The sequence below is a fragment of the Ambystoma mexicanum genome, chromosome 2p, assembly GCF_040938575.1.
Source record: "Ambystoma mexicanum isolate Mex_15411 chromosome 2p, UKY_AmexF1_1, whole genome shotgun sequence".
Classification (NCBI taxonomy): domain Eukaryota; kingdom Metazoa; phylum Chordata; class Amphibia; order Caudata; family Ambystomatidae; genus Ambystoma; species Ambystoma mexicanum.
Window position 1 is genome coordinate 59404972 of NC_090923.1, and position 25570 is coordinate 59430541.

The window sequence follows — 25570 nt, forward strand, 5'->3', positions numbered from 1 at the left end:
GATGTTAGCTATACTGAGCTGGCCTGTCGTAGGGAACGTTTCCTGGATCACCGGATGTTAGCTATACTGAGCTGGCCTGTCATAGGGAACATTTACTGGATCCGTGACCATTAGATATACTGAGTTGGCCTGTCGCAGGGAACGTTTACTTGATCCCTGGAGATTAGATATACTGAGATGGCCTGTCGCAGGGAACGTTTCCTGCTTTATAAAACTAAGACAGAAATGGTTGTATAAAATGAAAAAGGACTGCTGATGAGCAGCTCAGTTAGTTGTGATTGTTTCCTTCGAGGCCAAGGAGGATGTCATTTCTACCGCTGGATCAGTCAGTGTCCTATCGGGAGTTCGTGCCACATATCAGGAGGCTGCAAAAAATGTGACTCATCTGTTGTTCTGGACAATAGCTCTCATCAGCCGCAGTCAGAATAGTCACTGGTGAAGGATCTTGGGAATTGTAGTCCAAAACATTTGGCGCCGCAGTTGCAACCCAATCAACCGTGAGGACCCGTGGCCAACCGCTATGGCGGGAAGGAAAGACGCGCCATTTCTGCCATAGGGAAGGTGCTTTGCGCTGCGAACAGTTACACTCTGGAGCAGGCTCCCTTTAGGTCCAACCTCCATCAGTGAATTCAAGCCCAGTTTGGATGAGATCTTAGCGGGGGGTGGGGGATGTTGATATTACTTTTTTTTGCAGGGGCGACAGATGAAGCTCTTATGGCGACGTTTTGGGCGGGAAGTAACGTGACCTTGTAGGCAGAAGCCATCACTGTTTCTGCGCCTTCGTATGAATCTCATATTGGAATTGCTCAGACTTAAGAGAGTAGGAAACAATAATATATGGCTGTTGTATCGTCCTTCAACTATGCCAACAATAGCGGAAGTACTTAGAGAAGGCCCACAATGTTCACTACCAGTCATGCAAGCCCCCGCCAGCCAAACTTACCAAGCCCCACTCTGCCCCAGCTAGCTCTTAAAAAAAGGCATTGTTCTTCTTCGGTCTCGTGCCTGTGAACATGCTGACTCCGGAATACGGCTTTCCACGCCACTGAGACCGACCAAGACCCCCAAAGAACCCCCACCTCCTTTCCTACACATTGGGCTCTGAAAACCGATCCTGTGTGTGTTTTTTTTAGGAATTTGCAGCCTTCCAGGGGCTAATGGGCTTCAGTCGCAGCCCCCAGCCTCCTCCTGCAGCCTCGCAAAGGGCACCCCATAGCCACAAGCCTCGCCTTTGTCCTGCAGAGAGGAAGGGCTGCGCCCCCGGGAAGATGCTGAGAGGTGGGCCGCATCCTGCAGGAGGCAGCGAGCCTTAGGGTACCCAGCGAACAATACACTGGCTCTCCTGGAGGATTGGGGCGTCCCTCACTCCCTAGCAGAGTGCATGCACAGCCCACATCGACTCTGCGATAGTTGAGTTCGCACAGGCTGGGCACTCGCCACGACTGGAAGGGGTTACTCCGCCACATTAATGTTTGACGTTTTTTTTCCCCTCTTTGGAAGTCTGTTTCTCATTTGCACTGATGGATATTTGAAGCCTGGGACCCTGGGTGCTTCTGCGGCTCTTGGAAGGGGAGAGCAGTGGTGAACGCGGCACAGAATCGCTGCCAACTGGGCTGTGTGCGAATTCGCCCGGCTTTGCTCCCGGAGAAAGCGGATGCTTTGAGAAAGGAAAGCCCCAAATGTCCCCAGGAGCAGAATCTGTTCCGCTCTAGCAATGCTGGGCCAAGAGGCACCTGGACCGGTCCTGCAGAACCTCGGATCCATGGATGTCCCCATTTAGAAGATCAGACCAGTGTGTTGGCCATCGTTTGGAGCTATGTCTTCGCTGCGTAGAATCTTGGATTTATAAATGTTCCCCTTTTAACCATCAGACCTGTTCCTTTAACCCCCATAGAACCTCAGGCCCTTGTGCCTACCCCCATAAAAGCTGAGATCAGACCCCTGCGTTTGCCCCTGTTTCGGCTGCCTCTTCTGTCGCAGAATGAAGGTCCTCATCCCTTGCGTGTTGGCCACTGTCTTTGGTCTGCTTTGGGGATGCCAGTTGCCCCACGACTGGCGCCCCCAGACAGAAGCCTGCCGCGCCGAGCTGGTGGAGATCATTGTGTTTGCCAAGGTGCTGGCCCTACACCGAGACACCTACAGCGTCTACAACTACCTGCCCTGGCAGTACGACTCGGAGCTCTTCTACTCGGCCGAGATCGAACTGCTCTGTGACCAGGCCTGGGGCAGCATGTTGGAGGTGCCGGCCGGGTCCCGGCTCAACGTCAGTGGCCTGGGCTACTTCCCGTGCCACTCCTACACCGTCATGGAGAACAACTCCTACTACTTCTTCCTCAGGTAACCAAGGCACACGCCCTGGGCTTCATGGACATCATTGCCATGTCCTACTCTAGCTCCTCTCTTTCTTCGTGTTACTGCACGTTGTTGCATTGTCATATTGTGATTGTCACTGTGTCATGCTACAGGTTGTCTCCTGGTCCTATTGTAGGCTGCTGCCTTGCTATGCAGTTATCCTCTGCACTCTGTGGCGTTTTCCTACTGTGTGTCTTTGCCTGTCATTTCATTGACGCCTTCTCAGTTTGTTTGTCGAGACCCTGGTATAGTCTGCTTTGTCTTTTTTCATGCTGTAAGCCGCTGCAATGCCACAGTGTTCTCACTATATTTTTTCACATTATCATAACGCATTTCCATGTCTTGTTTTACAGTCTGTGTCTCCTCGCTGCAATGCCACAATGTTACCACTATAGTTTGTCACATTATGATAACGTATTTCCATGCCTTGCCTTACATTTCTTTGTCTCCTGGCTGCAATACCTGACACTGTTCCCGCTATACTTTGGCACATTATAACAATGTATTTCCATACCTTGCCTTACAGTTCTATGTCTCCCCGCTGCAATGCCACACTGTTACCACTATACCTGGTCACATTATGATAACGTATTTCCATGCCTTGTCTTACAGTTCTTTGTCTCCTCGCTGCAATGCCACACTGTTCTCACTATACTTCGTCGCATTATAATAGCTTATGTCGATGCCCTGTCTTACAGTTGTTTGTCTCCTCGCTGCAATGCCACACTCTTCACACTATACTTCGTCACATTATAATCGCTTATGTCGATGCCCTGTTTTACAGTTCTTTGTCTCCTTGCTGCAATGCCACACTGTTACCAATATACTTCATCACATTATAATAGCTTATGTCGATGCCTTGTTTTACAGTTCTTTGTCTCCTCGCTGCAATGCCACCCTGTTCACACTATACTTCGTCACATTATAATCGCTTATGTCGATGCCCTGTCTTACAGTTCTTTGTCTCCTCGCTGCAATGCCACCCTGTTCACACTATACTTCGTCACATTATAATCGCTTATGTCGATGCCTTGTCTTACAGTTCTTTGTCTCCTCGATGCAATGCCACACTGTTCCCACTATACTTCGTCACATTATAATCGCTTATGTAGATGCCTTCTCTTACAGTTCTTTGTCTCCTCGATGCAATGCCACCCTGTTCACACTATACTTCGTCACATTATAATCGCTTATGTCGATGCCCTGTCTTATAGTTCTTTGTCTCCTCGATGCAATGCCACACTGTTCCCACTATACTTCGTCACATTATAATCGCTTATGTCGATGCCCTGTCTTATAGTTCTTTGTCTCCTCGATGCAATGCCACACTGTTCCCACTATACTTCGTCACATTATAATCGCTTATGTCGATGCCCTGTTTTACAGTTCTTTGTCTCCTCGATGCAATGCCACACTGTTCCCAGTATACTTCGTCATATTATAATCGCTTATGTTGATGCCTTGTCTTACAGTTCTTTGTCTGCTCGCTGCAATGCCACGTTTTCCCACTATACTTGGTCACATTATAATCGCTTATGTCGATGCCCTGTCTTACAGTTCTTTGTCTCCTCGCTGCAATGCCACCCTGTTCACACTATACTTCGTCACATTATAATCGCTTATGTCGATGCCCTGTCTTACAGTTCTTTGTCTCCTCGATGCAATGCCACACTGTTCCCACTATACTTCGTCACATTATAATCGCTTATGTCGATGCCTTGTCTTACAGTTCTTTGTCTCCTCGATGCAATGCCACCCTGTTCCCACTATACTTCGTCACATTATAATCGCTTATGTCGATGCCTTGTCTTACAGTTCTTTGTCTCCTCGATGCAATGCCACACTGTTCCCACTATACTTCGTCACATTATAATCGCTTATGTCGATGCCTTGTCTTACAGTTCTTTGTCTCCTCGATGCAATGCCACACTGTTCCCACTATACTTCGTCACATTATAATAGCTTATGTCGATGCCTTGTTTTACCGTTCTTTGTCTCCTCGCTGAAATGCCACGTTATTCCCACTATACGGTGCCCCATTATAATAACGTATTTCCATGCCTTTTCTTACAGTTCTTTGTCTTCTTGTCGTTCTGTACCTTGGAGCCTTGTCATGTCATGCGTCGTCTCCTTGTGCTGTTGTACGTCCGCTCCTCCTCATTATGTACTTACCCCCTTATAATACTAAACGTCATCAACTGTTATGCTGTAATTGGTCACCATGCATTATTGGCACGTCCTTACTTACCTCATCCTGTCACGATCTTGTGGGACAGGCTGGTAACGCTGTTCAGCATCACCTCACTTAGCCGAGCCTTGCCACAATGTACTTGTTCTCCTTGTAACACTGTCCATTGTTTCCTTGCCACGCTGTGCATTATTTACTCGCCACTCTGTCACACTGCGCGTGGCTGCCTTGTCTCTTTGCGGCTGAACACCGTCACACAGTGGACCTCCTCTCCTTGCCATACTGTATGTCATTTTCATTGTCACACTTCACACCATCACCTCCTCATTCATCAAGGTGCCCACGGTGTATGGCAGGTCACCGACTGCTCATGCTATGCACTGCCCCCTGACAGCATGTCCGTCATTGTCCTGTAGACGGTGCCATTTGCTGTCTGAGGTGCACCATGGCTTGCAGAGACCTGTGGCAGGTGACATCATCTGGGCCAATTTAGTGTCCTCATGCCCTTGCCTAATTCAATACCACATACTCTATTTAGTCTCCAGCTCTGCGTGGTAGTGTCACGGTGGCTTTTGTCGGCATAGTCTGTATTATTGAATATGATTGCAGCGGCTATTCTGGAGCAGCCTTTCTATGGTTGCCACTGGATAACCGGATCCCCACTCTCTTCCACAAGTGTTACCTCACGAAAGGTTATTCTGGACCCCCACCTCCTAGGCCATATTCAAATCCCAGGACATTTACACGGTTATCTCAAACGCCCCCCCTCCCAACCCTCCCCCCGCCTCTTCTACGGTATGTATACGTCTGCCGTATTTAAATGGCCCACATCGCGCTCACGGTATTTACACGGGTCTTGCTTATCTCCAGTGAGGTATTTAAATGCCCCTCCCATATCTGTGCTCTCTCTCTCTCTCTCTCTCTCTCTCTCTCTCTCTCTCTCTCTCTCTCTCTCTCTCTCTCTCTCTCTCTCATGTAGGCATTTAACAGTCTCACTCATATCTCCCCCCACCTGCTGAGTTGCCTGTATACACCTGAGGTGCTGGGCTCTATCCTCACACCCCCCCCCCTAAGCACTGTTTATAGACCCCTTAGACCCCTAGAGCTTTACATGCCTCTGTCGGATCTACCCCTCTCTGCCCTACTGTCGCTCTACTCTTGGGGCATTTAAGTGTCTCGCTCTTGCAATGCATTGAAATCCATAAGGTATTTAAATGTCACCTCATCTCTCCAATCTCCCTTCTTCACTCTTATTTACCACAGAACTATTTAGGTCTTTCGCATATCCCCACTCTCCGCCTCCTCATTATGTATCCCCACTCTCCGCCCTGTGCTGTTTTCATACCCCTGTGGTATTTAAATTGCCCCCTAAAAGCTCCCATCTCTGTTCTTTACTGAAGTTATACTCCTGTCATATTTAGATTGCCCCCTTATACCGCTCATCTCGATTCCTTACTGTAGTTATACCCCTGTGGTATTTAGATGTCTTTCTCATATCCCCAGTATTCGTCCCACGCTGTTTTCATACCGCCCTGTAATATCTCCCATTTCCATTCTTTACTGTATTTAATATCTCCCATTTCCATTCTTTACTGTATTTATACCCCTGTGGTATTTAAATTGCCCTGTAATATCTCCCATTTCCATTTTTTACTGTAGTTATACCCCTGTGGTATTTAAATTGCCCTGTAATATCTCCCATTTTCATTCTTTACTGTAGTTATACCCCTGTGGTATTTAAATTGCCCTGTAATATCTCCCATTTCCATTCTTTACTGCAGTTATACCCCTGTGGTATTTAAATTGCCCTGTAATATCTCCCATTTCCATTCTTTACTGTAGTTATACCCCTGTGGTATTTAAATTGCCCTGTAATATCTCCCATTTCCATTCCTTACTGAAGTTATACCCCTGTGGTATTGAAATTGCCCTGTAATATCTCCCATTTCCATTCTTTACTGTAGTTATACCCCTGTGGTATTGAAATTGCCCTGTAATATCTCCCATTTCCATTCTTTACTGTAGTTATACCCCTGTGGTATTTAAATTGCCCTGTAATATCTCCCATTTCCATTCTTTACTGTAGTTATACCCCTGTGGTATTTAAATTGCCCTGTAATATCTCCCATTTCTATTCTTTACTGTAGTTATACCCCTGTGGTATTTAAATTGCCCTGTAATATCTCCCATTTCCATTTTATACGGTAGTTATACCCCTGTGGTATTTAAATTGCCCTGTAATATCTCCCATTTCCATTCTTTACTGTAGATATACCCCTGTGGTATTTAAATTGCCCTGTAATATCTCCCATTTCCATTCTTTACTGTAGTTATACCCCTGTGGTATTTAAATTGCCCTATAATACCTCCCATTTCCATTCCTTACTGTAGTTATACCCCTGTGGTATTTAAATTACCCTATAGTATCTCCCATTTCCATTCTTTACCATTGGTTATAACACTGTGGAATGTATATGTTTTTCTCATATCCCACTCTCTGTTCTGTGCGGTTTTCAAACCCCTGTGGTAATTAAATTACCCTCTAATATCTCCCATCTGTGTTGTAGTTCTATCCCTGTGGTATTTAAATATCTTTTTCATATCCCCACTCTCCCTCCTGCACTATTTTCATAAACATGTGGTATTTAAATTGCCCTCTCACACCTATCATCCCAGTTCCTTACTGTAGTTATGCCCCTGTGGTATTTAAATTGCCTTCTACAATCTCCCATCTCCTTTCTTTAGTTTGTAAACACCGATCTGGTCTTTAAGTGCGTCTGCCATGTCTCCCCTGATCCTTCTCTTCTGTTTTGATATCTCTTTTATCCTCCCTCACCCCCTGTACTTGTTCAATATCCCTTGGGTTTTCTAAGTAATGTTCTTATATCTACCGCTCCATTTGTTATTTTTGAATATCTTTGTGGCGTATTACTTTCTCTCTCCTAGGTCCCCTGTCCCCAGACCATTCTATTATACATCTGCAGTATGTAAGTGTCTCCCTCTTTCTGTCTCATGTCTCCCCTCTCCCTGAAGTACTCGGTCAAACACTCTGTTTTATGTAAGTGCCTCTCTCATATATCCCGTGGGCCCTTTTATTTCTCCTGTGACCCTGTGGTATTTAAGTTCCTTTCTCAAATCTCACCTGGCCCCTCAATATGGCTTCTAGACCCCTATGGGGTCTAAGCGTGTCCTCATAGCTCCCCTGGCTCATGCCACTGCTTTGGTACATTTGTGGTATTTAAGTGCAATTCCATACGGTATCATTCACAACCCCAATCTACTTTTTTGGTAACATTAGTGGCAAATGGCATCTTAACACATACACACAAATAAATATATAAAACTGTAGGAGCATTACAGATGCAGAACTCTCATCTATTAGAGCTTGTCCAGGCTCTGTGGGGCAAGTTACATGCAAACCTCCTAATTTGCATATGGAATGCACCAACAGAAGTGACTTCACAGAAAGGGACTTTGCAAGGAGTATCTCAATCTTTGATATTTGGAGGCCCCATGGGAGTGACTTTAGAATACGTTGCAATTGGTAAGCCAAGTGGCAAATTACTTTGTCGTGTAAATTACCTAAACTGGACTATTATATATATATATATATGGACCAACCCTATAGTCATTAGGCTTTTTTTATTACAATAGCATGACATATTAACATAAGCTTTGAAGTGAATCAGGATCACTTACAGGGACTCCAGATAAGGCACAATGCAATTAAATGATGTGCCCGGATCACACACTTTGGTTAAATGGTGAAACCGGGATGTGGACAATTTAAGCAACTGAACACATCTTCCCAGGTTTATATAGATTTATTAAGGTTTTCCTTTACATTTCATGTGCTTAAATAATACTTTATTTATAGCAAAGCCTTGAACGAAAACCACATTACATAATAATCTAGCCTTTCATAATAAACTAACCATACACTAGATACATTGCCATGAACTATCTTGAGCAATGCGATTATGGCTTTAGTTTTACTCTCCCCATCCTGCATGCAAAGTCACAATAGCATCATGCAGATTAATGTGAGCCTAACAAATTCCCCTTGGGTTTTAAAGGCATAGTCATTATTTCAAAAAGTATACAACGTTATGCTCCCTTCTCACTTCTTAACACAACACATTCACATTTCTAAAGGGACACAAGTCCTGCTGATTGTCCCCCTCCCTCCCATCAGGGAGTGAGGAAGCAGGAGTGGGGTGAGCCCAGGTGCTGTGCTGGGAGCAGGGTGTGGAGAGCTGAGGGACTGTGCTGCGAGCGGAGTGGAGCGAGCCCAGGTGCTGTGGTGGGAGCAGGGTGGGGAGAGCCCAGGGACTGTGCTAGGAGCGGAGTGGGGGGGGGCCGAGGGACTGTGCTGGGAGTGGAGAGGAGCGAGCCCATGTGCTGTGGTGGGAGCAGGGTGGGGAGAGCCCAGGGACTGTGCTGGGAGCGGAGTGGGGGGGGAGCCAAGGGACTGTGCTGGGAGCAGAGAGGAGCGAGCCCAGGTGCTGTGGTGGGGGAGCAGGGTGGGGAGAGCCCAGGGACTGTGCTGGGAGCAGAGTGGGGGGGGGCGAGGGACTGTGCTGGGAGCGGAGAGGAGCGAGCCCATGTGCTGTGGTGGGAGCAGGGTGGGGAGAGCCCAGGGACTGTGCTGGGAGCGGAGTGGGGGGGGGAGCCAAGGGACTGTGCTGGGAGCAGAGAGGAGCGAGCCCAGGTGCTGTGGTGGGGGAGCAGGGTGGGGAGAGCCCAGGGACTGTGCTGGGAGCAGAGTGGGGGGGGGCCGAGGGACTGTGCTGGGAGCGGAGAGGAGCGAGCCCAGGTGCTGTGTGGGAGCAGGGTGGGGAGAGCCCAGGGACTGTGCTGGGAGCAGAGTGGGAGGGAGCCAAGGGACTGTGCTGGGAGCAGAGAGGAGCGAGCCGAGGTGCTGTGGTGGGAGCAGGGTGGGGAGAACCCAGGGACTGTGCTGGGAGCAGAGTGGGGGGTGCGAGGGACTGTGCTGGGAGCGGAGAGGAGCAAGCCCAGGTGCTGTGGTAGGAGCAGGGTGGGGCGGGCCCAGGGACTGTGCTGGGAGCGGAGAGGGGGGGAGCCGAGGGACTGTACTGGGAGCAGAGAGGAGCAAGCCCAGGTGCTGTATTCGGAGCAGGGTGGGGAGAGCCCAGGGACTGTGCTGGGAGTGGAGTTGGGGGGGAGCTGAAGGGCTGTGCTGAGAGCGGAGAGGAGGGAGCCCAGGTGCTGTGGTAGGAGCAGGGTGAGCCCAGGTGCTGTGCTAGGAGCGGGGTGTTGTATATAAGGTATATAGCTTACTGTCTGACGTTGCTGCTTTTGTACAATTGAGGTATTTAAGTATCCCTCTCATAACATCCCCTTTCTCTCTTGTACTTTCTCAATACCCTCTGGTATTTAAAATGATCTCTCATTGCTCCCCTGTCTCTTTTGTGTACTGTGGTATTTAAGTGTTTCTCTCATATTCTCTCTCCCTCTTATACTTTTTTAATACAATATGGTATCTAAGGGGGTACTCACGTGCCCCCTACCCTCTCGGTACTGCGTGTATACCTGTGCGGTATTTAGGTGTCTCTTTCACATCTCCATTGCCCTCTTGTTACTGCTTTGGTACTCCTGTAGTACTCGGGTGTTATTTTATCGTCCTCTCTCCATCCTGTGCCTTTTTAATACCCTGTGGTATTTAACTGTCCCTGCCATCTTTCCCCTGTACCCCACTACTGCTTTTGCCCACCTGTGGTATTTAACTGTCCCTGCCATCTTTCCCCTGTACCCCACTACTGCTTTTGCCCACCTGTGGTATTTAACTGTCCCTGCCATCTTTCCCCTGTACCCCACTACTGCTTTTGCCCACCTGTGGTATTTAACTGTCCCTGCCATCTTTCGCCTGTACCCCACTACTGCTTTTGCCCACCTGTGGTATTTAACTGTCCCTGCCATCTTTCGCCTGTACCCCACTACTGCTTTTGCCCACCTGTGGTATTTCAGCGCCTCTCTCACATCGCCCCTATCCCCACTATACCCGTGTGTTATGTAAGTGTCTCTCACACATTTGCCTCGCCCCCCTCATTAACCATGTGGTATTCAAATATTTCTCTCGTATCTCCCCCTCCCTCCTCTCTTCCAGGCTGCACTGATTTTAAATTCTTGGGGGGACCGACATCGAAATGAAAGGGGCCCCTGTCCAATGAGTGTGACAAAATGGTGTGCCACAAAGGTTGGGGGGGGGGGACTAACACCCCTGCCCCCCTTAAATGACTCCATGCTTGCATCTTCCCTCGTCTATTTCCTGGCCCCGCCCCTCCACCAGCTGCAATGTACACAATACACTATAATAACGATATGCGGCGCGTGTGTCAGGGCCTCTTGCGTCTGATCCCATCCCACTCGGGAAAGGCCTGAAAAGGTGCCAGGATTGTACTTCATTTTTAGATAATTCTACATCACTCGCGCACACGTGCTATAGTTTTCTGTTGAAATGTGGGATTTGTCAAATGTCTGTGCTGTAATTGGACCAAGCTTCTGTGATGCCGACATGTTGCGGGATTAATTCGTACAGCGTGTAAGGACCGTTCCTCGCCACCGTCTCATCCATTATTCTGTCTGGTACAGAGCTCAGCCCTATCCATCTCATCCAGCTGCTCCAGCTGTGAGGAGAGTCACGCCCCCACGTGCTGCAAGCAGCCCGCCGCGCTGGCACTGAGCCCGTTTCTAGGCGCTCTCACGTTATCCTGACATGGCTGCTGCGGCAGAGTTTCTTTGCATCACACGATGTGCTGGGGTGCAAAAGAACTCGCTCCTTCTGATTTCACAGTGGGACATGTTGCTTATAAACCGCATCTCCTCCCCAAAATGCATGCGGTTACACAGCTGTGTAACATATGAGTAGACTGGACAGCTCTACACATAGCGCCTGTGTCTCCGGAGCATGCCGCTACAAGGGAGAGCAGATCGCACTACACATAACATGTATGCCTCTGGAGCATACCTACATAAGGGGGCGCAGACAGCTCCACACATAGTGTGAGTCTCTAGACCATGCCTATATAAGGTGGAGTAACCAGCTCTACACATAGTGTGTGTGTCTAGACCATGCCTATATGGGGGGAGGGACAGACAGCTCTACACCTAGTGTGTGCCTCTAGACCATGCCTATATAAGGGGGAGCAGACAGCTCTACACATAGTGTGTGTCTCTAGACCATGCCTATATAAGGGGGAGGAACTAGCTCTACACATAGTGTATGTCTCTAGACCATGCCTACATGAGGGGGGGGGGGGGCAGAGAGCGCTACACATAGTGTGTGTCTCTAGACCATGCCTATATAAGGGGGCGCAGACAGCTCTACACATAGTGTGTGCCTCTAGACCATGCCTATATAAGGGGGCGCAGACAGCTCTACACATAGTGTGTCTCTCTAGACCATGCCTATATAAGGGGGAGTAACCAGCTCTACACATAGTATGTATCTCTAGACCATGCCTATAAAAGGGGGAGCATACAGCTCCACACATAGTGTGTGCCTCTAGACCATGCCTATATAAGGGGGTAGCGACAGCTCTACACATAGCGTGTGCCTCTAGACCATGCCTATATAAGGGGGCGCAGACAGCTCTACACATAGTGTGTGCCTCTAGACCATGACTATATAAGGGGGCACAGACAGCTCTACACATAGTGTGTGCCTCTAGATCATGCCTATATAAGGGGGAGCAGACAGCTCTACACATAGTGTGTGCCTCTAGACCATGCCTATATAAGGGGGAAGCGACAGCTCTACACATAGCGTGTGCCTCTAGACCATGCCTATATAAGGGGGGCAGAGAGCGCTACACATAGTGTGTGCCTCTAGATCATGCCTATATAAGGGGGAGCAGACAGCTCTACACATAGTGTGTGCCTCTAGACCATGCCTATATAAGGGGGCAGCGACAGCTCTACACATAGTGTGTGCCTCTAGACCATGCCTATGTAAGGGGCCGCAGACAGCTCTATACATAGTTTATGTCTCTTGACCATGCCTATATAAGGGGGAAGCAGACAGCTCTACACATAGTGTGTGCCTCTAGACCATGCCTATATAAGGGGGCAGACAGCTCTACACATAGTGTGTGCCTCTAGATCATGCCTATATAAGGGGGAGCAGACAGCTCTACACATAGTGTGTGCCTCTAGACCATGCTTATATGAGGGGGGCTACATAAAAAAGCAAATATTATATTCCTGCATAAAGGACAGGTATTGGGGTGAGCAACACTTGGGAATACAACACCACATTTAACATGTTGGTGTAAACAGCAAGAACAATCACATGTTCTCACTGTTTTGGTTTACTCCTTAAGATGTGTAAAATACCTTCTTTGTCCCAAAACTCTGAAAGGGCAACTTTAGCAATCCCTGTGCTAGAGAGAAGGGGCGGGCGAGCCATTGTGCTCAGGGCAATTGATCCTCAACTGTGAGAATAGGGTTAATGCAGTGATTGACTCGAGTCTGAGTACCATCAAGTGAAAGTTATGCCTGTAACCAATCTCTTAAAATGTAAGCGCCTAGATACCTCTGGGTTTTGTGCGCTATATAAATGTTCAAATAAATAAATAAATCATTTCAGCTTTTCAACCCTCCAGGTTGACAAACCAATCATCAACACATTAGATAATAATAGCATTTCTCACAAACGCGCTCAGAAGTGGGTGAAAGAGATTCGTCCTCAGAAAACATGACGTGCTCGTTACACTCAAGATATTGAGGTTTCTTTCTTTCCAAGGTTCCGTTTTTTTGTGGCCACACACAGCCTCTATAGTGTGGCCCCTAGGCGTCCACGGCCACCTCATCCTGCTGCAGGAACTTCTGCTGAAGGCATCGTGGTGTGAAGGTGTCACGTGTTTCTAGTTAGCGCTAATGTGAAGCTGGACCGGAAGCTGGAGGTGAAAAGCGGCGGCATTTCCGGGCGGAGGCTGAGCGAAGATAAGCGGCCATTGTTGTGGTAAGCAGGCCTCTGCCTCTGCCCTCCCAGCTCCCTCCCCCCTCCGGCTGCCTGGCCACCTCAGCCCAGGAGTCAGGCCCTTCTCTTTTTGAGCTGACAGCTCAGAACCTGCTGTTCACCCTGGATTGGGGGGGGGGGGGGAGGCTGCAGGGCTGCACCAGTGTTGTACTGCACACCCGCAAGGTGTGCCAGGCCGTGCGCTTCCCGGATCAGAGCACACGTTGCCAAGAGGGCTTGAGTTTAGCTTCTGTAAGCGGTCATAGGATGAGGGCTAGGGCACGAGGTGGAGAATGGCTGGGGTAGCCGCACCTTTTCTGGAAGGAGGCAGCATCGGCCACTGTAGGCAAAAGTCAACCTCACCTCCAAACTATTGTCCTCATTTTAAAATTACAATGCTCACAAATTGCAACAAGATGAAGACCGGGAGTCATATTATACCCGTACATCGCCTACCTTGCTAACCAGCGGCCATCTTGCTTTGGGCCTCATCACGAGTTGAGCGGTAGCCCATAAATGCTATTACAGCCGCATTTAAGGGTTCGCCCAATCACGAGTCTGGCAGCATTTACCTCTTTAAACTGGGGGTAAATGTGCCAACTTAACACCCATTTTTGGCTGCAATTGGTGTGCGCGCGTTCCTGAATATATACACACTTTAGAAATGGGCGTGTCAGCAGCTTGTGAAAAGCCTAAACAATGAAAACAAAGATAGTTGTAAGCGCTTATAACACTATTAAGTAGTTGTAAAAGTTATTTCCTTGTCCAATGTTCACCTGCTGGTAAAGATAGTTCTTGCAGTGTGTAAATCCTTGAAGTCTTTAAAATCCACAGGAAACGAACAGCATGCCGCGGCCAAGCGGTACTTAAACGGTACGGTACTGTACTTTTGTATTAGGGTAACTAGACGTCCCGGTTTTGCCAGGACAGTCCCAGAATCCCCCATCCCTACAGTATTTTTAATTTAGGCAACAATTATAAAGTAAACATACACTATACACAGAATTTTGCCATGACAGGCAGGGCTCACACCCTCAACCTCACAGGTACCAACCTCAAGCATTAACTGGTTGTGCTGCCGGAGCAGATGGTAAATCTAGACCTGTAATATTTAACAGAGCAAAATCTGTTTTATGCTTATATTGACGGTGAAAACCGGCAAGTTATATGCAGGAGCAGTAGTGGAAATACTGTGGTGTGGGGGGTGGATGTGGGGGAGGTTTGGGGGGGTGCAATGTAGGGTTTGGGGAGGATTCTGAAGGGGGCGTCCTTCTTTTATGTTGTTAGCCATTCCTGTTTTCTGTTAAGGATTTCAATCAGGCGACACACACCTTGGTCTCGGCCTAGTATGCAGCCACGACTGAAATACTTAACTCTCTATATTATATACTTTCAATATTGAGATGGTACACCACTCATATCACACCCCCTTTTCAAATACCCCGGGTCGCAATGGAGCATGAACCAGACTGGTTGGTAAAATGCAATATTTATTTATTTATTTTAACATTCAAAAGAAATCATACACTTTTTAATATGGGGCAGCAATCACCAATGGGTGATAATTACAATGAGAATGTGAGCAATGCACTGGGTTTAACCTTCTAGTGGAACAGATACACAGCACAGTGGAAAAGGAGCACTTTTTAGTTTATGAAAGATAGCACCCAAGTTAGGATTTCCCCCTGCAATGGTCTCTCAACCCACAAGTAATCCATTCTGAGTGGATAAACAGAAGCAGCAGGTAATCAGAAATAAGAAACCACTTGCAATGTGATGAAATGACACTCGGAAAATGGAAAAATAAATAATTAATGTGTGTTAAAAACCTTGAATCAAATATAATTCCTCAATAAAGCAACAATGCAAAGACACGAACAATCCCAAAGGATGGATTACCAAAAATATACAGTTTGAAAATGAGTGGAACGTTTAAAACAGATTGCAGCAAAATGACAAGTTGGAAACTTTGCAAATTTTCCAATTCCCGCCTGAAATTACCCAAACGATTTTTAATAAAAATGGGTGAAATACACTGATTTGGAGTGCGGTTTTTGGGCTGGGATATATATATATATATCTGGGACAATATAGAGCTGAAAATAGCTGTCTAGCTATGAAACTGGATTGGTTGTACAAGATATTAAAAGGTGCGCGTTGAGAAAAATGAAGCCGTGAAATATGAAAGGAAATCAGTTGTGACAAGAACAGTTTTACTTTACACTAGAGTATTCAGTCTAGGCCACCAAAGAGGGACACAGTAAGCACCAAGGTTGATTTGCGACTTCAACCCTACCACCCCAGTGCCCTACCCTGGCAGAAACCAGTCTGATCACTCGAAATAGTACTAATGGTTTAGGATTACACAAGACAAAATTACTAAAGAGATGGCGCAGGCACTAGAAATCAAGGGCGAGGTTGCAGGGATAATTCTGACAGTTTTAACAAGTTATCAGGATAAGGATAGGATGACTTAGAGAGTGGGATAAGGACAAAGACAAGATAGGCTATGGGTTTCTATGGGGTAGCAATTATACTCACAGTTCACTTTTTAGTTTTCAGATTTTTGGACCGTCAATAGGTTCTGGTCACCACACGGTGGCATGCCTGGTAAACAGCTGGGCAGTTCTGTTCACCGGATAGCACTGGACTGGAATGGTAATTCTGGCCACTGGATACTAAAGGTCATCTGAATGGCAGGATGGCAGGATATCATGCAGTGAACATCAGGAAGAGTAACTGTCTAGAGTCTTGTCAGGGATTCTTATTTATAATGCATACTGACATCGTCAAAGTATATGGCTGGGGCAGGCTTAACTAAACACATCTCTAACAACCGGATTGGACAAGGGTGATATGTCTCAGGAGGATAGCTCAGGGGCAACGTGCTCGCCTTGGAAGTAAGACGACACAGAGCACCATAGGTTCGATCCCCTCGTCCACGCTTAGAAGCCTCTGGGTATTAAGTGCGTTATAAATAACCTATCATATCATATCATACGTCTTGCTCTCAGCTGGTTGGATATCCAGAAAATGATGTCAGATTTATAATGTGAGTTTTACAATGTCCAAAACTTCCCACAATTACTTTACTTAAATTCAATTATTGCCCTAAATGGCACCTTCATACAGTGGAAACATCTAAACACTGCCATAAGCAGGTTACATATTTTATGCAGCATATGGCAGTCTAATCCTCCAGTTTGTGAGATCTTGTTTCACCCTTCTTTTAGTTTTTCGCGCTTTTCAATTGGATTCTATTACTCAAAATTCTAAAACTTTATGCATGGGTGTGGATTATCATAAAGGATGTTTGTACAAAAATTTGCATTTGCAATATGGATGCTTTTCTTGTAATCCGCAATACTTTGCCATTTCTGTCCCCAAAGTCTCAGTGAATTCTACCATGCCTTCAATGAAAGCCGATAAAGTCAAATTTAAAGTATAACATTTTCTGCAGAGATAAAAGTCTTTAAAGCTTATTTATAAAATAGTCTTTGGAAGCAAATAGCAGTCCTTTGTCTGTCATTGGACCATTTTTTTCTTTCTTCAGCTGCCACCAACTGTCACTTCCGCCCTGTGTGGGGTGGGGGTTCCCAGTTTTATTGACGGTTTTATGGCCCCTCCACTTCACAGGTTAGTGTCCCAGAACTTCTATTGTCCCAGCCTGGAGCACAGACGAATGGCTGACGAGCGTGTGAACTTTTATTTGTCTTGGTCCATTCAAAGTTTTTCAAGCTAGCAATTATCACTTTCATGTCCTGGAAGTTTATGGTGTGGCTCCCTTCCTAGGGGGAAGCTTTAACTCTTCCAACTAGAATATCCTGTTTTTGACAGCTTGCAAATCCAGCAAAGGCGGTTTAAAACCTTTATTTTCTGATATATAGTCCTGAATTAGCACAAGCCTGTGGAATAAAATAGCCCATGTATGTATTTTCACCAGCCACAATCCCCTTCACATTGCTAGGTAATGGCAGGCTTTCATTCAACAGTTTACTTTTTAAACAGGCATTTTTCTCCTTTAGTTTTGCAAAGCCCATTTTTACACATGTGGTGAAAACTGCTAGCATTTCCTTTCAAATTCGATTTTGCCACCTGACTTCCCAATATTAACTTGCAGCCATGGTTAGTTTCCTGAGTGTAGGGTTTTGTCTGAAGCACAGCTGCATTGAAACTGACATGGCTCAGATAGCTGGAGTCTCTTTTGAACTATTGAGCTTCGATACATTTCTAAAGAAATGAACGCATTTTCCCCAGGAAAAGTGAAGCTCCTTGTTGATTTTTCTCAAAGTAAATTTGAGAGGGCATGTCATCCGGAAATCATGCCTGGTTTTGCTGAAGCACAATGAGATATCGTGGGCATGGCAGAGCCTTATTGATAACAGTGGTTTAAGAAAGAACAGGGGGTATTAGCGTCAAAGCAGCCATTTTTTTAAAAGGTGAAAAGCTTCTTTTTCAATGGGGATTTTGGGGGTTTTCAGAAAAGCAGTGCTGCCTTGTCACGGTCTTCCTTTTGTATATGTCAGAACACACTGGCACGCTCTTTCATTGAGTCCCCTTGTTCTATCCTGCCCAATATATGATTGGCAAGAAGGTGCAGCCATCTTTTTGTTGCTGCAAAATGCAGTTTTGAGGCCATGGCACTCACAGGAGCCAGCAAAGCCATTTTGCTGTTTCTGCAAACTAAACTCCCCTTCTCAGCTTGCGAGTATGCACATTCCTGGGGTGATGAAGCCCTGCTGGTATAGGCAACAATGTGTTTTCTTAGGAACCCGGACTTGGAATCTGCACTCAGCGCGACGTGTAGCCCAGGTTCACCTTCACCCATGACGTGGGTGTGTGTTCCCTTTGTTTCCCCGGATGCGCAGGCTGGAGCCATTGTGGATGCAGGCTGGAGCCGCGGTGGATGGCAAGTGTTTCCCTTTTTTTTTCTCTTGTGGATGCACTGTGGACAGCGCAAATGCGCAGAAGTTTTTGTTTGAATGCCCCGTGGATCACGTGGATAACGTAATGTCCATTTGGTCATACGGGGGATCATCTACCAGCTGGTTGCTGCTCATTTCCTTTTGTCGTCAGTTCTTACCCTCTACTGAATAGAAGAGGCACGACAACAGGGATGGAAGAACCTATATATTTATTCTTTCTCACCTCCCTCTCCATTCCGTTCCGCTTTGCCCCTTCTTGCTCCGCCCCTCTCCCATGACGTTCCACCCCTCATGACATTTCTCGCTCAAAGGGCCGGTAGCTTGCTTATGACACTGGGATATGGTAATAGTATATAAACTGTCACTCAATCGCACCTGCGCCTACTACCAATGTAGAGGCACTTGCCTTATTCTTGTTAGGTCCCACTGAGGAGATAAATGCTGACCCTGCCATTCTTGGATTCCAGCTCACATTAATGGCCAGAGCAAAGTGTAACTCCCATAATGCGGGTAGTGATGCTGTTACCAGCAGGGCCAGCCTGCCGGGCTGGTAAATATTGCTATTAGCTCCCAAGACATGACAGCGTGGGTTCTAAATGTGAGATTTTATTAAGAACCGAACTTTCTTCCAGCCACGCTGCGTTGGTGACAGATGAAGTCCATTCTCAATGTTGGTGGTGATTTTCATCAACACTGAAAATGGACTTCATCTGCCTGAAGTCCGTCGTTGTGGGAAAGATGGTAAGTCCACTTTTTTAGTTAATTATGCTTTTATCACCCACCTCAGAACACTGTGGGTGCTAATGTAGCTACAGGAGAGGGAAGCAGGGGAACGGCTGAAGCGGTTTCCCAGGGTGAGGATACACAGCTGACATGCTGCTCACAATGCGGCCTTACACTGATTACCAAGAATGCAAGGATGTCACATTTCCGGGGGATTTTCTTCGATGAGCACCGGGAAGAGTCTCAGCCCATCAACAGTAACTGAAGCAAAGTAACTTTCTCACAGTCAGAAATGACGACAGCTATTAACCAATTGCGCGGGACAGCGGCTGGTCCAGATGGGGTGACATCTGATATTTTTGTTGGTTTTTCCAATTGGTGGGGTTCTGATTCTGGGTAAATTGTTTGAGGCAATCATTGAAGGTGCTAGGGCCCCCGAGTGCTGGAGAAGTGGCATCATTGTACCAATATTCTAAAAGGGTGCTCTAGATCCCTGTTTCTACAGACCCATCTCCTAACTGGATAAGTTTGAACATCTACTCTAAAAGTATCTTAACCAGGTTGGAGTAATGGGTGGCTGAGCAGAATATGCTGCAGCCAACCCAGGCAAGTTTTATACATGGCTTCTCGACTCACCATCACTGCTTTATTCCAAGCACAATTACTACTGGGTCAGGTGAGGCACTGTGAAAACAGCACGCCTTGACCTGAAGAAGGCATTCGACTCCATAGACCGGTGTACACTTTGGTGTAAGCTTGATTCCATGCTTGTCCCGCAGGGTCAGGTGTGGCACTGTGAAAACAGCACGCCTTGACCTGAAGAAGGCATTCGACTCCATAGACCGGTGTACACTTTGGTGTAAGCTTGATTCCATGCTTGTCCCGCAGGGTCAGGTGTGGCACTGTGAATGCAGCACGCCTTGACCTGAAGAAGGCATTCGATTCCATAGACCGGTGTACACTTTGGTGTAAGCTTGATTCCATGCTGGTCCCGCAGGGTCAGGTGTGGCACTGTGAATGCAGCACGCCTTGACCTGAAGAAGGCATTCGACTCCATAGACCGGTGTACACTTTGGTGTAAGCTTGATTCCATGCTTGTCCCGCAGGGTCAGGTGTGGCACTGTGAATGCAGCACGCCTTGACCTGAAGAAGGCATTCGATTCCATAGACCGGTGTACACTTTGGTGTAAGCTTGATTCCATGCTTGTCCCGCAGGGTCAGGTGTGGCACTGTGAATGCAGCACGCCTTGACCTGAAGAAGGCATTCGATTCCATAGACCGGTGTACACTTTGGTGTAAGCTTGATTCCATGCTGGTCCCGCAGGGTCAGGTGTGGCACTGTGAATGCAGCACGCCTTGACCTGAAGAAGGCATTCGATTCCATAGACCGGTGTACACTTTGGTGTAAGCTTGATTCCATGCTTGCCCCGCAGGGTCAGGTGTGGCACTGTCAATGCAGCAAGCCTTGACCTGAAGAAGGCATTCGATTCCATAGACCGGTGTACACTTTGGTGTAAGCTTGATTCCATGCTGGTCCCGCAGGGTCAGGTGTGGCACTGTGAATGCAGCACGCCTTGACCTGAAGAAGGCATTCGATTCCATAGACCGGTGTACACTTTGGTGTGAGCTTGATTCCATGCTGGTCCCGCAGGGTCAGGTGTGGCACTGTGAAAGCAGCACGCCTTGACCTGAAGAAGGCATTCGATTCCATAGACCGGTGTACACTTTGGTGTAAGCTTGATTCCATGCTGGTCCCGCAGGGTCAGGTGTGGCACTGTGAATGCAGCACGCCTTGACCTGAAGAAGGCATTCGATTCCATAGACCGGTGTACACTTTGGTGTAAGCTTGATTCCATGCTGGTCCCGCAGGGTCAGGTGAGGCACTGTTAATGCAGCACGCCTTGACCTGAAGAAGGCATTCGATTCCATAGACCGGTGTACACTTTGATGTAAGCTTGATTCCATGCTGGTCCCGCAGGTGTGGCACTGTGAATGCAGCACACCTTGACCTGAAGAAGGCATTCGATTCCATAGACCGGTGTACACATTGGTGTAAGCTTGATTCCATGCTGGTCCCGCAGGGTCAGGTGTGGCACTGTGAATGCAGCACGCCTTGACCTGAAGAAGGCATTCGATTCCATAGACCGGTGTACACTTTGGTGTAAGCTTGATTCCATGCTGGTCCCGCAGGGTCAGGTGTGGCACTGTGAATGCAGCACGCCTTGACCTGAAGAAGGCATTCGACTCCATAGACCGGTGTACACTTTGGTGTAAGCTTGATTCCATGCTGGTCCCGCAGGGTCAGGTGTGGCACTGTGAATGCAGCACGCCTTGACCTGAAGAAGGCATTCGACTCCATAGACCGGTGTACACTTTGGTGTAAGCTTGATTCCATGCTGGTCCCGCAGGGTCAGGTGTGGCACTGTGAATGCAGCACGCCTTGACCTGAAGAAGGCATTCGACTCCATAGACCGGTGTACACTTTGGTGTAAGCTTGATTCCATGCTTGTCCCGCAGGGTCAGGTGTGGCACTGTGAATGCAGCACGCCTTGACCTGAAGAAGGCATTCGATTCCATAGACCGGTGTACACTTTGGTGTAAGCTTGATTCCATGCTGGTCCCGCAGGGTCAGGTGTGGCACTGTGAATGCAGCACGCCTTGACCTGAAGAAGGCATTGGATTCCATAGACCGATGTACACTTTGGTGTAAGCTTGATTCCATGCTGGTCCCGCAGGGTCAGGTGTGGCACTGTGAATGCAGCACGCCTTGACCTGAAGAAGGCATTGGATTCCATAGACCGATGTACACTTTGGTGTAAGCTTGATTCCATGCTGGTCCCGCAGGGTCAGGTGTGGCACTGTGAATGCAGCACGCCTTGACCTGAAGAAGGCATTCGATAATGCAGCACGCCTTGACCTGAAGAAGACATTCGATTCCATGGACCGGTGTACACTTTGTTGTCCACTTGATTCATGCTGGTCCCGCAGGGACAGTAGAAATTGATCCAAATCTGTTACAGGGACACCAGGATTGCGATAAGGTATGCAGGTTTAGGCGGCGTCACCCCCTATTTAGACAGCAACTAGGGAGGGCTGCCCACTTTCCCCCTTGCTGTTCATCCTGTTTGTATCAGACAGGTAGGGCCGACAACAAGCTTCTTCTCTGCAGTTTCGGGTATGTCGATTACAGTGCTCTACTGTACGCAGACAATCCTGTGATCTTGGCACTATCCCCAGGTGGCCTCAACCAGGGATTACTATACACCAATAACGTCCAAGAAAAGAACAAACTAAAACTACATAAAAGTAAAACAAAATTATGATTTTTGGCAAGCAGCTGGAATATAAAAGGGGTAACACTCTAGGTAGTGGATCCTACCTGTACCAAGGCTTGTGGTTTTCTAGGAACGGCCAATGGACCGGTCACATAAAACATCAGTCTGAGGGGGTTGCCCATCGACTAAAGGAGCTCCTGAGGCTCTATCATTTATATGGGAGCATGGATGTTTTAAGTTGACAGTACCAGCAATAATGCTGTGTGGATGTAAAGTATGGGGACGCCCGCACTGTATAGCCCTGGAGGCAGCACAGACTACATTTGTGAGACAGTTATTGGACCTCCCACATGGTAGTCCAGCAGCGCATTGAGGAGTTACTTGCAGAGTGTGGCGCTACTGGCAGAGTCCAGGTTTGCATCTTGTTCTGCACGCGATTAACCACAACATGCGCACAGGACTCCCCCGGAGATGGAGACGTCCGGGAGCATGGGCAAGTGAGCATGGCACAGGAATGGGTGTAGGCTTTGGCGTGCCTGCATAGCTGTGGGGCCAACTTAGCCAAGGGCACCTTGAAGCAAGCCACACGGTCAGAAGAAAGGCCTTGGCATTTGAAATTGAAGAACATTAATCTTTGTGCTCTCCAGTCCTGCCCGCAGGCCTGACGAGTGTTCCTCCGAGCGCAGGGCCCACTGCAAAGATGAATCCACCAGCGGGTAGGAGGTGGCTAATTATGGCCCGTTTGAACGCACTCCACCCACTCAAAAGGACGAGCTGGCTGAGGGTTCCACTAGCATGCCAGTGTGGCATGGAGCTGGGCGGCTGGCTCTCTAATCTGCCCTCAATGCCACCAGGCAGCAGCGGAAGGAATGGTCAAACCCCCTACTTATGAGGCCATCATGTTAGGTCGTGCAAGGGAGCTACGTCTGCTGTAATTAACTCTGGGGAAGCCCAGCATTTATATAAAGGAGCTGGGCTTATAAATAGAGCTGTAGATCTGAGACTGAGGCGGAGGACCCCCGCTATTACAAGCAACTCACTCGTACTTGATTCAACTAACGTCATCTCTTTCATTTGTAACTGTGTGGAGGGGACGCTCATGATTTAAGCTTGTTTTATGTATGGTTGTTGTTGTGCATATGCACTTCACTGTTAATGGAGAAATCCAAAGGAAAATGAGACACGGTGCGTCTGATTTCTAAACCACGCCCATACTTCCCCATCTCCTTGACTTGTGACTGCTGGAAACCAGCCAGTTCCCTGCAATCACTACAGGCAGATTGGCCTTTTCCTTTTATACACACCCCTGTATCCCACATAAAGGCTGTGCTCGAGCTTTTAACTCGACCTTGAGTGCCTATAGCTTCTGATACAGCCCTCTGGCTAGGTCTTAATGATGTTTATAATGAACCTTTGGCCTCGTGCACTAGCTGGTAATGGCCCGCTGCCCAGGGCATTAACCCTAGCAAAGCAAAGGCATTTCCTGGGCCTATGCTCCATCACCAGCCTGGAATGGCTCGCTGAGGTGGCCACTATTGTCAAAATCAGCCCTTAATGCTGACTACTTTTGTTTTTAGCTGAAGAAAAGAAGATGTAGCGCACAGTAGCCATGTGCGCAATGCAGAGGCGGGTGGAGTGGCACAGTACACTATGCATGCTGTCCTATCCTAAAGCGGGAGGCATAAGGACCTGCGCGGTGTGGGCTGGAGGCGAAAGGAGGAGGTGGAGGGATGAGCATGGGGCATAGAAGGTAAAGGTCGAAGGCGAGAGAGTGGCAGAGAAGCCTACACGAGTGGGATGAGGGTAAAATGGCGGACGGTGGTGCAGCAGGCTGCGTAGAGTCTCGCATCTGATTGGGTGCACCATACCACCCGGGGGCACTAATGGCTGTTGCCGATGATGCCACAGTAGGTTTCAACTTCCACCCAAACATCACCCAACAAAGGAAGATTCTGAGTTCCTCATTGTTGGTGTTGATTGGCGATGCAGGATCCTGGATCCTGGATACCCAACAGAGTGTCCTGGTTTCCATAGGGTTGTAACAGTGAGAAAAGACGCCCAGGCTCTCAAAGACTTGCAAGCGCTTGCAACAGGTAACCCTATCCTGAGGTCAATTAAGAATGAACAAAGCAACCTTGTTCTTATGACAATGAGTGATGACGTGGACGGAAATCTTTCTCCCTTATCCCCTCTCAGCTAGGCAGATAAAGTTATAACTATGCGCTGCACTTGTCAAGTGCAAACAGGAGCTATTTTATTTTCATGATGAAGTACGTTCTGCTAAGTAGTAAGTGCACGTGCGGTACTCCCAGAAAGAGTACAAGATGGGCCTCCATGCAAACGTAAATTGCTGCTATTTTAAGAACCATATTTATCGTATTTATTTTTTTCATGTATAAAGCTCGCTACACCCGGGAGCATCACAGCACTGTACATTAGCTGGGCTAAACCTTGCGTGCATGAACATAGTAGTACATACATTGGACATACAATCGACATAGTTGCTCTAGGTAAAGAGCCATGTTTTTAGTCTTTTGCAGAATGACCAATACGATTGATCCACTCTCAGGTTGGGGGGGGGGGGGGGGTAGGGTGTTCCACAGTTTAGCTGCAGTGACCGGGAAGCTAGAGCCTCCGGGTTTACACAGTCTGAATTTAGGTAGAGTCATCGGTTTGTGTAGGCGGTTCCGTTCGGCCTGGATGCTTGACCTCTGGAGAACTCTATAGCGCTTCCCCCTTTCTTGTCAACACGAGCCAGCTAGCTAGCCTCAGAAGTGTCACTTGTGGCGGGTTGCTGGCCAAGAGCAAGACGGCTGCCAGAATTAGAAGTTCTGAACGCTATGATACTGGCTGGGTACAGAGGATTCTGCTTGACAATGGTCCATATCACTTCCTCCTGACTTTTTCTAAAATACTCAACCCCTCCCCACCCCCCTACGTTGATAGGTGTTGTGAGAATTGAGACGAACGAAAGGCTTGGACATTAGATGAGGCTGGACTTAGCTCCTCCCCTCCCTTACTCTGAAGTGAGCAACTATTGTGTGGCTGTGTGGGCATGTCAGAGGGAGGCTTACTGCGAGCATCTGCTGAAAGAGCGGCCAGCGGTTATTGTGGGTGGTGTTATGCA

The 25570-nt window shown here is 47.7% G+C and overlaps 1 protein-coding gene across 1 annotated transcript in view; it reads left to right on the forward strand.

Moving 5' to 3' along the window:
* The first annotated feature begins 1134 nt into the window (after positions 1–1134).
* LOC138566201 (coiled-coil domain-containing protein 3-like) overlaps positions 1135–25570 on the forward strand; it is a 214563-nt gene continuing 190127 nt past the window's right edge. Inside the window, exon 1 of the mRNA XM_069643252.1 lies at positions 1135–2337. Within this exon, the coding sequence (XP_069499353.1) occupies positions 1982–2337 (356 nt within the window). The 5' untranslated portion in view covers positions 1135–1981. The remainder of the gene's footprint in view (positions 2338–25570) is intronic.